The 17,535-nt window shown below is 39.8% G+C and overlaps 1 protein-coding gene across 6 annotated transcripts in view; it reads left to right on the top strand.

Annotated features, from left to right (window-relative positions):
• The window catches only part of NEK5 (NIMA related kinase 5), a 63,685-nt gene that overhangs the window by 37,523 nt on the left and 8,627 nt on the right, over positions 1-17,535 (top strand). For all 6 annotated transcript variants that reach the window (XM_019825945.3, XM_019825941.3, XM_045052540.1 and 3 more), the window contains 6 exons: positions 1,415-1,495; positions 1,728-1,796; positions 3,790-3,898; positions 9,231-9,380; positions 10,428-10,565; positions 16,620-16,725. In XM_019825945.3, coding sequence (XP_019681504.2) covers positions 1,415-1,495; positions 1,728-1,796; positions 3,790-3,898; positions 9,231-9,380; positions 10,428-10,565; positions 16,620-16,725 — 653 coding nt within the window. The remainder of the gene's footprint in view (positions 1-1,414; positions 1,496-1,727; positions 1,797-3,789; positions 3,899-9,230; positions 9,381-10,427; positions 10,566-16,619; positions 16,726-17,535) is intronic.

A 17,535-nucleotide genomic window follows, 5' to 3' on the forward strand; every position in this document is an offset into this window, starting at 1 on the left:
AAGTCACAGTCCTGTTTCAGAGTTCGTAATATTGCAAGGCAGAAACGTGCCCTTCCCAGGGCTGCAGGGGAAGCAGGGATTAATGATTCAAACTAACACCTGCTGTATGCAATGTACCTACAGATGAGGCAGCACTGAATTCTAAGGGAGAGATGATAGAGACCTCCTGTAACATGGCGGAGGGAAGAGAGCATTAAAACACACACACACACACACACACACACACACACACACACACACACACCCAAAAAGACTCCTGTGTTTCTGGCTTAAAAGTAAATATCATTTACTAAGATGGGGAAGAGTGGGGAGCAAGGTTGTGGCGGGGGGTTGTACTCTGGACATACTGAGTTGGAGAAAATCTGAGGGACTCCATGCCTGCTTCAGGGCTCCCCACACACGGAACATGCTTTCCCCGGACCTTCACATATGCCAGGTGCAACATCATCCCAGGGATTCCATCACATGCCAGGACAGGCTTTTCCTGCATTACTCTCCTCCTCTCCTCTTTTTCTGTGCTGTCACCCTGTTTGATTTCCTTCATAGCACATAGCACTTTCTGCAACGAGTCGCTAATTGAACTTATTTAGTACCTGTGTTATTGCAGTAAAATGGAAGTTCCATGTCAGCAGGGATCTTTGGTCACATTCACCGCACTAACCCAATGTGTAGGACGGTGTCCGGCACATGGTGGGTTCTCTGTGTGAATGTGTGGAATGAATGTCAAGGTGAAGATGATGCTAAGTAGGCAGTTAAGTAGGTGAGCCTGCAGCTCAGAGGGGAGGAAAGAGCATCCCTGGAGGTGCACATTTCAGGGTCCTTGCATAAGGGTGGCCCTTAAATCCAACTGCTGACACCCTGCACTGAAGAAGAGAGGGGCAGAGGGCCCCGGACTGCATCCCAAGAAAGCCCAGTACTTACAGTTCACCTCTCACCTGTTCCTTCGACATTCTCGTCATCTACTTTCACAGTCATCTTCTCTTCTTTGAAATTGCCCAGCAATTTTTAGAGTCCTCTCCTTCCTTTTTACTATTGTGAGCAGTGCACTTGTTTTCCTGGTTACAATCGTAAGCCTCTTAAGGGAGGGATCCTGTAGCCAAAATTATATTCTTGAATTAGATTAGTTGTACTGGACCAGAGTGATAAGCATTGTCACATTTTGGAGTTTTTGCCATTGCAATGCCAACCTCCAATGTATTGCTATTTCAAGTTAATGGATGTTGTGTCCAAGTTTTTAGTGAATTATTGTTAACTTTCCTTTACAAAGGCATGTTTTGATGCTCAAATTAATCATTGGATTCAATCCAGAAGTCAAGTAATGTAAACAGACCATGCTGTGAATTCAGGGGTTGTGAAACTATCATTGTTTGATCAATGTTCAATGCTAGATTTTAATTTTTCTCTAAACTTGCAGGATATTGAAAGAGACTTGAAACAAATTAGAGTTCAGACCATAAAGGAAAGAAACATTCCAGAACAGAACTGTAAAGCTAAGGTAATAAACATTTGGTCTTGTGGGTCATATTAAGCAGCTTGCTGTGGGGCGGGGGGCACACCTTGCAATCTGGGTTGCCTACAGGACTTTTCCCCCTACTATTTTATGGAATTGCCTTATTTTGTGATGTTCAGCTAACGGTTTTAAGTATCTGTAATGTCAAATAGGAGTTGTAATTTTAACACTTTTATTAGATTGCTAAACTAATATTATTTTCCTTGCTTTCTTCTAGAGAGGAGTGAAATTTGAAATTAGTTTAAACCAATGTATTTCTGATGAAAAAACCCTCCAAGAGGAAGAGGTATGCCATTAAGTATTTATTTCCATTAATAGGTATGAGAAAAATGAGTGTCTCAATAGCACATTTAATGAAGTTTTTCAATAGGCCATAGGGAGAATTTTCTTAAGTCTTCCTAGAAGGAACTCTGGTGTTCAAATGAGTCTTCCAAAAGGCTTTTTATCTTACCATTCTTTTTTTCATTGAGATTATTCCCTTAGATGGATTATTCCAATCTAATTTACTTTTCTCTTGTAAAGGAATTATTTTCTCATAATATTAACTGTTTGTCCTTGCCAAATTAAAATAGAAGACTTAATTATAGTCAACAACTAATATACTTACCTAAAACATTGAGCAGATATCCTGAAACAGTGCACATTTCTTTTAGGTCTTAATTAGTTATTGATAAGTTTCTTCTGGTCTTTGGATAAATCTCAGTTATGCACTTGGGCTCTCATTGACATAGTGATAAATGCACGAATACGGTAAACTCAAACTTCATTTTATTACTTGTATTCAACATCTTTTTTAATCCCACTTTTTACCAGACCTGTTCACAAAAATCAGAATCAACTGATTGGTGTCTCCATTTCACCTTCACTAACTCTGCCTTTTAAATTACCAAAAGTTACATGTAAACACATAGGAGCTATATCACGTCTGCTACTTAATTTCTTTCATTCATGTTCTTCATTAGCTGAAAAATTTTTAATGCTATCATTTCTTTTAGATGTTTTTGTTTTTTTTTTTTAATTTTTTTTTCAACATTTTTTATTTATTTTTGGGACAGAGAGAGACAGAGCACGAACGGGGGAGGGGCAGAGAGAGAGGGAGACACAGAATCGGAAACAGGCTCCAGGCTCTGAGCCATCAGCCCAGAGCCTGATGCGGGGCTCGAACTCCCGGACCGCGAGATCGCGACCTGGCTGAAGTCGGACGCTCAACCGACTGCGCCACCCAGGCGCCCCTTAGATGTTTTTGTTTTGAACAGACTTCATGTGTTAGAGCATTTTTGGGTCCATGGCAAAAATGAGCAGAAGGTACAGAGATTTCCCATCCATCCCTGGTTCCACACATGCACAGCCTGCCCCCCTCCCCGCCCCGGGGTGGAACATTTGTTATACCTGATAAACCTAGATGGGCACATCATAATCACCCAAAGTCCCTGGTTCACATTAGGGTTCACTCTTGGTTTTGTACATTCTGTGGGTTTTGTCAGACATATAGCGACACGTATCCATCATTATGGTACCATACGGAATAGTTTCCCTGCCCTAAAAATCCTCTGTGCTCCAATTACCTTTCAGATTTTTATTAGCATTTTGCCACATAGAGACTTCTTAGAGTGGTGATAGTTAATACTCACTTCTCTTTAACCACTAGGTGTCTTAGCGTCCCAGCCCTATGGGGACCAGAGGGGGCAGATCCGGGGACCTATTTCAGGGCTGGAGTGGTGCATCCACGGCAATTCTATGAAGCCAGGTGCCAAAGCTGGCCTGTTAGTATAAAGGAAGAGAGTAAAAAAAAAAAACAAAACTGTTATCTGTCAGGGTTCTTCACCCTTTGTTACTCGATGCTTTGATGTGCTTAAAACAGAGTGATCATTTTAGTATTGTTTGTGGAGTATTAGGAGCAGTTTTAGGGACCTGATTGGGAACATTGTGCACTTAAAGCAGGGCGTGGATGAGATAACCTTGAGAGTTCTATAGAATGGAACTGCAGGAGGATAGAATTCAAGGCAGGAAGTCTGGATAAAATCAAGTTGCCCTATGATTGGTGCTTGTCGCTGTTGAGAAAGAAGGAGAAGAAACAAAAACATTCCTGTTTCTATCTTGTTCCAACATAGTTCCAGTTTTAAAATGCTACTAACTTATTTGTTTAATATACATATGTTGAATACTTCTCACATGCCTTGGTAAATGTTATTACTGAGAACACACACAAAAAATTTTTAACGTATTTCTTTCCTAAAAATATGGCTTATTTGTCATGAAACACTGTGGAATTGCTTTAGGTAACGGATGTGCGAAATGAAACTTTGACCTTTGAGGATGACATGAAGCTTAAGGAATATGAAGATTATACAGACAAAGCATTTGAAAAACTCTGTTGTCCAGAAGCAGGTACGTGTTGTGGCTCTTGAGAGCCGTAGATGAGAAAGAACGTTTCATTGGCGATCCATCACAGTCCCTCTCCTCGCTCACCTGCAACTCTGTGTCACCTTCCCTGCTCCATGGGCCCTAGCTGGCAGAGCCCTGGCTCCTCTGCCCCCAGAGACCCAGCCCTTTGTACCTGCTCTGTGCTGTCTCCTTGGGCACCTGCCCCCAGCCGGCAGCTCCACACCACCCACGTTCTCATTGTCTGCTGGAGTGTTCCTTGGACAAGTCCCACTAGCCTCTCGGATTCATCAGTTGTCACTTGAATTTTGGAGCTCTTCCTTCCCAGCCATCCTTTATTGTGGGGACTGCCAGCATCAGGCTGACTGTTCCTGCTGCACACCGCGGTGGGTTCTCCTCTGAGACGTCTCTGGAGTTTTCCTCTTCCTTCAGCCCCTCGGCCACCGGTTTAGGGCCCGGTCGTCTCTCAGCAGTGTGGCGAGATAGTGAATGCGTGGAGTTTGGATCCGAGCTGCCACTGCCACTTTCTGACTGTGTGACCTTTCACAAATGACTACAGTGCTCTGAACCTCAGCTTCCTCCTAGGAACGGGGATAATAGTACTTGCCACACAGGCTTACTGTGAGGACAAAAGTGAAATGTGATATATCGAGTACCTGGCACATAGTAGGTGCTTCATAAATGCTATTTCTAACTTGTCTTTTTCCTGTGCCTCACTGTCCTGCCTTATTCTCTTATGTGTCCTTCTTTTCTCTAGTATTTTCCCCTTCATTCTCTAAATAGCTGCTGGAATTATCTTGGTATATTACTCTTCTACTTAAACTTTTTCTGGATAATGCTTACAGGATTCCTCACAGTCCATTCCACATAGTATCCTGTTTAACATTGTGGTACCTGAGCCTGTGCTCACCCACCTTTCCTGCCCCAGCACCCCTCTTTCCTACCACTGATGATGGGATCCATGCAGCCTCCTGGAGCACCCCTCTTCCCTTACAGCTGTGTGAGCATTTACGTGCCTTCGCGTGGCTTGGGGTCTTCTTCCTAGAATAATACACTTCACCTCATGTCCAGGTGATTCCAGAAAATAAACCTTTATTCAGTTCAGCAGGCATCTTACTGAGAAGCTCCATGTGCACAGACCGTGCGAGGTGGTAAGGATCTCAGCGATGAATGAAAACGGAGTCTGCCCTCGACATCTCAGTAGCATCGAGCCAAAGAGAGGGGGGACAAAACATGTTTTCTGAGCCCAAATACTAATCATCATTATAGTGCCAGCTGGCTGGAGAGTCAGGGAGGTACCCGCACCTACAGAGCTTGGCATGCTAAAGAGCTTGGGCTTTTCCTGTATGGTGACCTTCAACCAAAGGGAATTAAATGCTCTTTGTGATGGAGAAAGACCAGGCTGGCTGCAGTGTAAGGATGGTGTGGATGTAAGTGGCCAGACTGTAGGCAGGAGACAAATAGCTCAGGTGTGAAATGACAGGTGCACAGGCCAGAGTGGTGCGGTGACAATAGACACTGAAGTGTGAACCCCTGAGTGTGGTGGTTGAGGAAGAGAAGGAGGCCAAGGATCCTCCCAGTTTTCCAATTCAGGTGGATGAAGCTGTTACCAGCCAAATAGGCACACACATCGCGTGGAGGGAGGTGAGCGGACATAGTATCACGCTCTAGATTTGGGACACATTGAGGTTTAGGTCTTTCTGAGCCTCGGCTGGAGATGCTTAGAAGATGCTAGCTGTGGAAGACTGAAGCTCTTGGACAAGTCAGAGTCTCCATAGTATACACACGGTATTATCATAATCACCTTAACGATGGTCGAAAATACCTAGGCAGAGGGACTAGAGTGAGAAGGAAATAGAACTTGGGACAGACCCTAACGATGTTTAGACAAGTTTTGGGAAAATCCAGAGAGAGTGAAGCCAAAAGAGGAAAGTTCTAGAAGGGGGTGCAGGGTTGGCAGCATCAACTGGAAAGGCTAAGGGAAGTGGGTTGAATAAGAACCTATAGGTTTGGCCGTCAGGATCTTATAGTGGCCTGAGCGAAAGTTGCAGAGGAAGGGACAAATTCCAAGGTTATTCTTTGCATTGCATAAATTTTCTGGAAAGAGGAGGCTGTAAGTTGTAGGTCTCACAAGATGTAGCTGCCTTTTTTTTTTAGATTAAAGAGATTTCAGTTGGGTACAGAAAATGGCCTTTAAACTTCTCTGCATTCCTGTAATTATAATTCAGGTTGAAAATTTTTTTCCATATGTTTTGATCATCCATATTTCTCTTGTGAATTATGTGCTTTCATCTTTCATTCATTTATCCACTGAAAATGGCATTTATTTTTCTCTTTATAAGACACTTGAAGTTAAAGCGTTACCTGTAATATGTATCGCAAGTATTTTTCTCATTTAGTTTTCAGATCTCATTTCCAGTAACAACAGCAAGTGTGTGTATGTGTGCACATATATAATTTAGGAGTAAACTTTATAAGGGTTTGCAGAGCATGTGAAGAACGTTATAAAACCTTACTGAGGTAGTTAAAGATCACTTGAGTAAATGGGGAGAAATAACACTGTTCTATATTAGAAATATTCTTTCCAAATATATATATGGATTTTGTCAGTTTCAATCAAAACCACAAAAAAATGAGAACATCTTGGCAGTTTGGAGAATGTTGGAGATTCGAAGGGGCACATATGGCTTTCAAATGTCAAAATATATTCTATAAATTATAGTCATCGAAAGAATATGATACTAGCATCAGAATAGATAAAGCAGTGAAAAGAAGAAATAGTTTAGAAACAAATCTGAGTGTGGATAATAACTTAGTATATGCTGAAAGTTATACCACAAGTTAGTGGGAAAGAAAGGCTCAATCAAATAAATGTTGCTAGGCCAATCAGTTAACAATTTAGGGGAAAGTTGTGAAGTCAGACCCTATATAATGATACAACAAAATGAAAATAAAAATTTAAAAAGCCAAAGAATTTATACGTAAAAAATGAAGATATATATTAGAAAGTTAATTAAAAGAACAATTGAAACTAAAGGAAAGCTATGGAATAGAGAAGATGTTTGCAAATAACATACCCGATAAAGGGTCAGTATCTGAAACATATAAAGAACTTATAAAACTCAGTACCCCAAAAATGAATAATCCAATTAAAAAATGGCAGAAGACATGAATAGACATTTTCCCAAAGAAGACAGACAGATGTCCAACAGACAAAGATGCTCAACATCACTGATCATCAGGGAAAAGCAAACCAAAACCACAATGAGATGTCACCTCACACCTGTCAGAACGGCTGGAATCAACAATACAACAACAGATGTTGGCGAGGATGTGAAAGAAAGGGGAACCCTTTGGTGGGAATGCAAACTGGTGAAGCCATTCTGGAAAACAGTATGGAGATTCCTCAAAAAGTGAAAAATAGATCCAGTCCTATTAGATAGAAATATCCCAGCAATTGCACTACTAGGTATTTACCCAAACAATACAAAAATACTAATTCAAAGAGAGATATGCATCCCAATATTTATAGCAGCATTTTCTACAATAGCCAAACTATGGAAACAGCCCAACTGTCCATCAACTGATGAATGGGTAAAGAAGATGTCACACACACACACACACACACACACACACACACACACACACACAGACACACACAGTGGAATTTTACTCAGCCATCAAACAGAATGAAATCTTGCCATTTGCAACAACATGGATACAGCTAGAGAATATTATCCTAAGTGAAATAAATCAGAGGAAAACCAATATATGATTTCACTCATATGTGGTATTTAAGAAACAAATGAGCACTGGGAAAGTGAGAGAGAGAGAAAGGCAAACCATGAAGCAGACTCTTAACTATAGAGAACAAACTGATGGTTACCAGAGGTGAGGGGGCTGGGGGGAAGGGTTAAGTAGGTGACGGGGATTAAAGAGTGCACTTGTGATGGGCACTGGGTGATGTATGGAAGTGTTGAATCACTACATTGTATACCTGAAACTAATATTACACTGTAAACTAACTAGAATTTAAAACAACAACAAAAAAATAAAAAGAAGTAAGAGAAAATATAGGTGTTTTCCTTTTTGGTTAGGGAAAACTACTCAAAATACATGGAAAACAATCATGGGCAAATTAGTAATAGAGTCCACGTTAGCAGTGAAAAGCTTTGGTAAAGCAAATAATCTAGCTCCTAGAATTGTCATCTTCTGTAGTTTTTCTAGGGTAAATAATCATGAATGTCCACAAACATTTAGCTACGATGATCTCATTATAGTATTATTTATAAAAGTGAAAAATTACTAGCAAACTAAACATCCAACTACAAAGAATTCTAATACATCCACAAAACAATACTATATTTGCTTTAAAATGGGCATATAGAAGAGTAGCTAATAAACTATGATATGTTACTCATTGAAAAGAGTAAGTTCTGAAAGTTACGCATAGTGTGAGGCCCATTTTTGTTTCAAAACACAGAATCTATATTCAAGCAGAAATTTTTAAATTTTTAATAGTCTCTAGATGGTGAGATTATGGGTAACTTTTATTTTCTTCTACTTATCTGATTTTCATATTTCCTATAGTGAAACATAGTAGTAAATAAAAAGATTTTTAAATTAAGATAACAGAACTGAATGCATTTCCATGGAAACCGACTGAAGTAAAATGCTCAGAAGTACCTCAAGGAATTTGTCCATTCTTGTCACTAATATTTACTAACATTTGGATATATTGGCTAGTCAATCAAATATTACTAATAAAAATGGAACAGCTCGTAAGCCTGTTTAAAATTTCAGTCTTGTAAGTTATGATGTATGCCTTAGTCTGTTTGGGCTGCTATAACAAAATGCCATTAACTCAGTGGCTTATAAACAACAAACATTTATTTCTCACAGTTCTGGAAGCTGGAAAGTCCAAGATCTTGGTGCTGGCAGAGTTGGTGTCTGGTGAGGGCCCACTGCCATGTTTTCACTGTGTCCTCACTTAGCAGAAAGGGTGAAGAGCTCTGCGGGATCTCTTTTATAAGAGCACTAATCCCATTCATGAGGGCTCCACCCTCATGACCTCATCATCCCCCCCCCCCCCCCCGCCCCAGAAAACCCCACCTCCCAATATCATCACATTGGGCATTAGGTTTCCACATAGGAATCTGGGGTGGAGACTGGGCACAAGCATTCAGTCTGTAACAATCTGTGTTCGAATGAGGTGGTCATTTCTCTGTTTTTGAGTGTACCAGCTGATGGACTGCCTCCAGGGTTCCTGAGCACTGTTTGGTACAATTAGTTGCACTTTGACTGCTTTTAAAATAACGAGTCATTTTCTCATACTCAGAGTTGTTCATTCAAGATACTGGTGTGGCTGCAGAGAACAGGAGACAGTGGGACGCACGAGCTCCTCAGACTCTCCTGGAGATGATGGCAGCCGGTGACATGACCTCCACCTGTTCCACTCTGCTGGGCGGGGAATCTACACTCGTTCAGTGTAAGTTGCCAGCAGGGGGAGACAAAGCCTCAGCTGCAGCTTTGTTGCTGGTGCTCAGCTTGATGCCACAGTTCTTTTAGTACAATCCCTATACATTTAGTATCAGATATATTTCAAAGACATTGTTCTGGTATCTGCCCCACCTCCTGAGAAACTTGCCTGCTAATTATGCTAGACAACTGATGACTCCAGTTCATGAGAATAGAAAGGAGGAAAGGTCCAGAATCCCCTTTCCTTGTGGGGAGGGAGATTGTCTAAGGAAGGACAGTTGGCTTGACTTGCCTTCCCATGCTAGCCCCATTACTTCCTTGGAATTTCTTGCAGGGGTTGGTTTTTTTTCCATCAATAAAATCCGAATTAAGATGATGGCTATCCACAAAGGTTAGAGTTAGCAGTACAAAAATACATAGAAAATTGCTTTGTAAACCAGTGTGCTATTGAAATGTTAGGAGTGTTTAGAATATGATATTTCCAACCTAAATTCCTTCGTTTACATCTGAGCTTCCGTCATAGTCTTTCCATTGGAGGTGTTCACAGCAAAGTCTGGGTGTTATTTTTACAGGTGGTGAAGATTTTTCTTACTTCCTGTGTTCCTCTTGATAACATAGGGTTGGAGGAGAGCTGAACTTTATACCCATTTCATAACTTGAAATGTGTAACTATATCACAGACATTTATAAATGTGTGAGTTGACTTACATTTATACCATTAAAAAACACTAAAGTCCTCAAACTTGCAAGAGGGGGCTTGCAAACATAATACAATTTCATCTGTTTGAAGCCAATGAGATAATAAGAAGGAAAACCTAGTTTAAAATAAACAAGCGGAATAGAAATTTTAACATACCAGTGTGGCTAGTTTACAAAGCACAAAAGTGACTCTCCTACCCATCAGCCATGTGTCGTAAGTCACTAACCTTTTCTGTATCTCCGTTTTCTTGCTGGTACCATGAGGGGTGGGATTAGGTCACCTTCTAACATTCCATGATTTTATAAGAACTCAAATGAAGAAACATTTTTATTTTCAGTAACACAGTTTCCTCTTCAGGTGGCCAAGGGATTGTGACTGAAGGCGTTCCAGAAAATAGGAAACAGTGGCGGCACGAAGTGCCAGGAGCTTTAATGAACGCTTTGGCTGCAGCACGTCTAACAAGTAGCTCATTTTCTGCCAACGAAGGAGAATTGGGTATGCAGTTTATTTTTAAAAATATAACCAGTCGCCTGAGGAACTTTGTCAGAGACCTGTAAATGTAGAAAGGGGATAAAAATACCTTCAGCCCAGAGAGAGAACTGTAAAGGTCTCAGCCTTTGCAGAAGCTGATTTGCTTTGTCCGAGCCCGTTCCAAATGCTGCTAACAAAAGACTCGAGCTTCTGAGAAAAGTGGGGTAATTTTCTTTAAGGTAATCAGTTGACAACCGGTGAAAATAAGTAAGTAGGGCAAGTGGCTTTGTAGATGATGAGCTGGTCTTGCTTAGCTCTACCTGACAGTATATTTCTGACAGCTATTCAATAGACAGATTATCCTATAGGCAATGAAAATGCATCATAATAGAGTTTCTTAGCTTTGGGAGGTTTTTTTTTTTTTATTTTGCCTTTATTTTGATTTTTAGCAAGATTATGTTTGTGTTTGCCTTATGGAAAGCCAACCATCATTTTCAAAAGTTTGAGGCAATTCCTATTTTGGGATTTTGTCTTTGCTCAGGTGTGCAATGCTACAAGGACGTTGCCATAGGCAGGCAGGTGCCTCGGCACAGGTGCGAGGTTAGGGACCCTGTGTTTCAGGGCGAGATTGAGGTGGTAAGGAGGCATAGATACAAGCTAGGTATAACAGAGGCTGATAAAGAACGATGCAAAAATGTGTACAACCTTGAGAATAATGTAAGATAGGCACCTTCCTACCCAAGAGTGAGCCGGCCAGTTTGTGAAGCCTAAACTTCACAAACTTTGTGAAATCTTTGTGAAAGTTGAGTCTTCAAGAATGTAGAGAAGAAAGAACGTATCACGTGGGAAGGACATACAGGTACACGAGTCTGTGTCAGGCCCTGAGAAAAGCAGTTTGACTAAAATTTAGGAGAAGTAGAGGGGGCCAGAGTCCCTGAGTGTAAGAAGTCCTTCGAAATCCTTCGCTCTTACTACCTCTATCAGTTGACACACTGTTGCTTAAAACTTAAGAGAGAGAGGGAGAAAGGGAGAAACTGCCTTTAAGACTCTCTTTCCAGTACTTTCAAATTATAAAAAGCAATGTAATTGTCTGTTTGTTTGCTCCCTTCCCTCTGTGCTGGGCTAAAAGCATTGTCCCTGAGGATGGGACTGGAGGCGGTAAGGAGGAAGCTTTGGGCTGACCTGGTTTGGCCTGGAAGCCAAGGGCTGGGACCCCAGGCCAGGTAGGAAGGATGGTGTTCCTCTTTCAAGACACTGAGGTGGGGACATACTTGGTGGCTATGATGCCTCTGCTTCCATTTGTGCCTGTGATTCTTAGAGAGAGTTATAGAAAACCTTCATTTGGTCTGTCATGCCTAATTAATTAATTAGTTCATGAACTTCATTTACATAGATGGCTTTACATTGGGCATGTATGAACAACTGATCTATCAAGTGAGATTGGAAATAGGAATTTGGCTCCGCAGGTGCATTCAAAGCAGAGTGCAGATGTTTTCTTTTGCAACCTGCTCAGGGCGTTGACACGCCTCCCGCCCCAGCTGTGCTCTGAGTGCTGGTGGCCTCTTGACTTCCTGTCTCTGGTCATCTTTTCTTCCTTCAGCTCAACCGTTTGCACTCCTGCCTGATAATCCTCCTCCTAAAAAAGACCAAATCTCTTTTCAGCTTAAAATCCTGCACAAGATTCTCTCTTACCCCCAGAATAAAATCCAGTCTCTTTGTGGACTCTAAGCACCTTAAAGATCAGGTCAGCCTGTTGCAATGCCAAGGTTTGCTTGCATGTCTCCACCATCATATATTCCTCCCTTGGTTTAGAATGCCTGCCTCTTTGATCAGAATTATACCTCCTGCAAGATTTCCCTCTGATGAACCTCCTACCATTTCGGTCAGTATGTTTCATCGGCGGTTACCCTTCTCTCCCTTCTTTTCCCTATAGCACCCAATGGGGCTTTTTGTAAAGGGGTCTGGAATAAAGTCGAACCTTGAATGCTCTTTTGCATGAGTGAGTGGAAGACCCTGTATCTATATTAATATGTTTCTCTTTAATCCAAAAAATTCTACGAAGTCCTCAAGTTTGTCTACAGTCTCCCCACCTTTTCTCTTAGCTGCTTCTGACAATTTCACATTCATTCGGTCTGACACTTAAATTCATTCACGCTCAAATTATTTGTTAAACGCATGCAATATTGACCTTTCATCATTATATTTATTGTTTAAATTCATGTCATAAAAAAGATGCTGTCGTGAATTTATTTGCATTTTTATGATTGCTATGAAAAACCTGGATCTCAAACTACTGCCTGGGTCCCGCTGACGGGGAGCCACTGCTTTAAATGATTGAGAAAATATCTAAGCATGTTTCCCTTGCCTGCCTCTAGGTTTGGCTTCCCCGCTTAATACCCCACAAGACACTATAATTGTCTGATCATAAAACTAAAGTTCACTTTAATTTCTTATTCTTACTATCTTCCTCCCTAGACTATAAGCTTATGAGAGCTTTGTCTTGATTACCACTCTGTGCCTAGAATTTAGTCGATGGCCATAGTCTTTGTGAATGAACATAAAACCACAGCACAGCTTTAGTATAACTTTATGCAAGGGCATGTAATTACCAATATTTGTATGGCCGTCAAGTTGGAGAGGGAAATTACAATGCGAGAAATAATTCTTATGGCTGTATAGAATCTTCATGAAGGCTTTCTGAATGTGTAAGTTTTACTAACTTTGATTGCAGGTATAATAGACACAGTTTATAAAGGCTTGTAAGGATTAGCTATTGGTCATACATTTAAGCATTTTTCATATACCCTTCATCAGTCTTTAGCTTAAACTTCCAATTTCTTTCATGCTTCTAGCCCTGCATTCCATTAAAAAAATGAAACTTTATCAACTACATGTTTAATTTATCCTCACTTTAAGATAGCAAGACTTTCATAAAATCCTTTTCAATGACTCTTACTAATAAAAGCTACACTCTTTAGATGACAAGTACTTTTTTTTTTTTACATGTGCATAATTAATTCAGGTCAGTAATTTTGTTTATCATTTAACCACTCCAAGGGGATCCTTGGTGGGAAGGTAACCTCCATGTTTCTTGTGTAAATTTTCAGGCCACAGAGTTGCCTTGGTAACATCATGGTTGCACATCCTGATAACAGCTGATTTACATTTCTACAGTTAGCTATAGTCATTCTTTCTTCTCTCTTGTTAAACAAAAAATAAAAGCCTGCTAAAATTGTCTTCCTAAAACAGGAAACCAAAAACTATGAATCCCATACCAAGTGGAATATTCAGGCTGCTATTAATCAGCCAGACAACCTCATAGATGATATGTATCAATCAGTTCGTTTATTTTATAGTGCACTTTAGGAAACAATATAAGCTATGATTTGGGATGAGACATATTGATTAAAAATAGGTAAATATTTAATTACAGTGTGGTGAAATTTCTACTTGTAGTTATGTACGTGAATAGTTTACCAGAGAGAAAAAGCCACACTTTGTTTTTAATTTCACCTTTGGAGAAAAGTTACTATTTCTAATCCCATTTGTTAGCAGTGGGTGGGATTTTTTCCTGGAGACTAACGTGAAACACTGTTTAGACCCCTAGGAACCAGATGGTTGCAGAGGACATATGGGAGACGTAGGTTATGGTGGGTTCCCAAAATAGGCATAGTCCTTCACTCTTCCCTTTATCTGTGCCCTTTTCAATATGACTTTGCAGCTTCTCCATCATTAAATGGCTTTTTTTTCTTTCCCCTTAAATATCAATTGGCCTTTGTAATTTGCTTAGGCGGGTAGGATGAGTAGAAGTGGTGGTGTGCCAAATCTGAGTATTCAAGGAACCGCTGCTTTTTTTTTTTTTTTTGGAACTCTGTCTATCTCTCAACTCCCTCCAGTTGGCCTGCTGGAAAATGAAGAGACCATGTGGAAAAGAGAGGCAAGCCACCCAAAAGAGGCCACAGTAGGCCAGCCAGCCTCCAGCTGGCCTGGCAAGTGACCGCACATGCATGATTGGGCTCAACCAAGACCAGAAGAGCCAGCCAGCGAAGCCCAGTCCGAGCTGCCTAACGGCAGGGTAGTGGCCTAAATAAATGGTTACTGTTTTAAACCACTAAGTTACGTGGTGGTTTATTCTGGAAAAGCTAACTAATGTAGACATGTATAACAAAATTCCCAAAGTGGGAGTCAAACGGAGGCTAAGACTTTATAGTTTTAAAGCCAGCTTAGGAAGCCAGCATTTTAAATTTTTGTGTAAACCATTTTAGTGTTTTAGATTTTAAGAAAATGTCTCAACATTGCTATTGATCGCACCAAGGTTGAAGTTATGCAGGAAAAAAGCCTAGACATCAATGATAAGCATATGAAAAGATGCTCAACATCACTCATCATCAGGGAAATTCAAATAAAAACCACACAGAGATATCATTTCACATCTGTTAGGATGACTGCTAGCCAAACAACAACAACAACAACAAAAACAACAACAACAACAAAAAACAGAAAATAAGTGTTGATGCGAAATAATTAGAACCCTTATGCACTATTGGTGAGATTGTAAAATAGTGCAGCCATAATAAAAAGCATATGGAGGTTCCTAAACAAAATTTAAATAGATTTTCCATATAATGCAGCAAGTCCTCTTGTGGGTGTATGTCCAAAAGAACGAAGAGATATTTTTGCACATCCATGTTCATTGTAGCAGTATTCACTGTAGTCAAGATGTGGGAGCAACCTGGAATGTCCATCAGTGGATGAATGGGTAAGGAGAATGGGGCATATTCATAGCATAGAATATTATTCAGCCATAAAAAGGAAAGAAAGAAATCACGTCGTATGCTACAACATGGGTGAAACTTGAGGACAGTATGCTAAGTGAAATAAGCCAGTCACAAAAAGACAAACACTGAATGAGTCCACTTGTATGAGGTGTTTAGAGAAGTCAAACTCTTAGAAACAAAGTAGAATCGTGATTTCCAGGGGCAGGGGAGAGGGAGAATGGGGACTTGTTTAGAGTTTCAGCCATGCAAGATGAAAAAGTTCTAGAAATCTCTTATACAGCAGTGTGCATATAGTTAACAATACTGTACACTTAAAACTTGTTAAGAGGGTAAATTTATGTTACGTGCTTCTTATCATAGTTTAGAAAACACAGACATTAATGAAAGAATTATTCAGAATATCTTAATTGTCTCCTAAATCATTTTATTATGGTATCTCTGAATCAGGATCCAAAAATTTTGATTGATAATATAAAAAAATAATTCAGAGGAGTAATACTCTGAATGTGAGGCATTTTAATTATATGTTATTCAATTTTTTTAACTTATATTTTCCTCTTTAGGAATATACAAGACTGATACAATATTTAAAATGTATGCTTAGAAAGGACTAAAAGTTCTTATAATAGTTTATGTTTATAAAATATAAATTCTAAGGGCTAAGGAATCATTTTGTCATTTTGTCAGTAACATTTTCTTTGCTATTGGTGTGTAAAATAACAATGCATCTTACAATCAGTGGGTGAAGAATAGTGTGATCCAATAAAGATGGCAAATCTTAAGTTTTTACAACAGAAGATTTTCTTAAATTTTCTATACAATCAAAGCATCTATCTCCAAAGTGGGAGTATTTTGTCTTTTCATCTCTCTCTCTTTTTTAAGTTTATTTATTTTGAGAGAGGAGGGGAAGTGGGACAGAGAGAGAGGAAGAAAGAGAATCCCAAGCAAGCTCCGAGCTATCAGGGAAGAGTTGGACACGGGGTTCAACCCCACAACCGTGGTATCACAACCTGAGCCGAAATCAAGAGTTGGACACTTAACTGACTGAGCCACCCAGGCGCCCCTTGTCTCTTCATCTCTGATCCTGATTCCTCTCACTTCTCTTTCTGGTCTTGTGTTGCCTACCACCTTCAGACAATGTGCGATTGTTGGGATGTCGTCATTCCTGTCATATTCTCTGATTTAATGGAAATGATTCAAAGGCTTTACCTTTATGGTTGATGTTCAATACAGGATTTGGGTATACCCCTCATTGGGTATATAGGCTGGGATGTTTTAATCTCTCTTATTTCTTTAACAGTGGGAACATTAAAACAGTGGCTTCCTAGAGAAGATGAGGGAAATGTGGGAATGGTCCCTGGCATTGAAGTAGATGAGGAGCAACCAAGATCGGACGATGATGATACGTAAGTAGGTCCTATCCAGATGCCTGAGTGAAGCGCTGGTAGAAAGTGAAAATGCTGTTGTTGAGACTTGAACAATAGTCTCAGAGACCTAGCTAAGGAGACCAAGTTTTACTATACATGTGGGTTTGTTTCCAGGCTCTCTGTTCTTTTCCAATGGCATTGTTTCCTATCTCTGCAGGAGTGATGTTCTGTCTTAAATTACTGTGCATTTACCATATCTCTTGGTATGTGGTAGGACTAGTTTCATACCTTCTTGTCTCCATATCTTTTTCTTCAAAGTTATCTTAGCTATTGTTGCCTTAAGATATACTTAACACATACATCTTTGCATTTTATTGTAAAGTGTCATGAAAAGCTTTGTTGGGATTTTGATGAGAATGACATTACATTTGTTGAGTAATTTATAGGATTTGACATCTTTATGACCATAAATCTGAACATCCATGAATATAGTATAGCTTGCATCTTTTTATGTCTTTTCATAAAATATCCTTCAGCATTTTTGTAGTCTTATTCACAACATATAGGTACCACCTAACTTTTTTGTTGTTGCTGTTGTCATTATTAAGGGGGTCATTTTTCTTTTACTGTGTTTCACCTTGGCTACCATGAGTGCATAGAACACTATTGATGTTGTATCCTGTAACCTTACTGAATTCTCTTATTAGTTCTAAAACTTGGAGTCTTTTGAATTAAAAAAATTTTATCATGTACTTTTTAAAAAATTTAATTTTTTAAAATTTACATAGGTAATATAGTCACATGGCTCCAAATTCAGAGGTTAAACTTTGTCATAGTCTTCCTGCTATG

The sequence above is a fragment of the Felis catus genome, chromosome A1 (assembly GCF_018350175.1).
Source record: "Felis catus isolate Fca126 chromosome A1, F.catus_Fca126_mat1.0, whole genome shotgun sequence".
NCBI classification, from domain to species: domain Eukaryota; kingdom Metazoa; phylum Chordata; class Mammalia; order Carnivora; family Felidae; genus Felis; species Felis catus.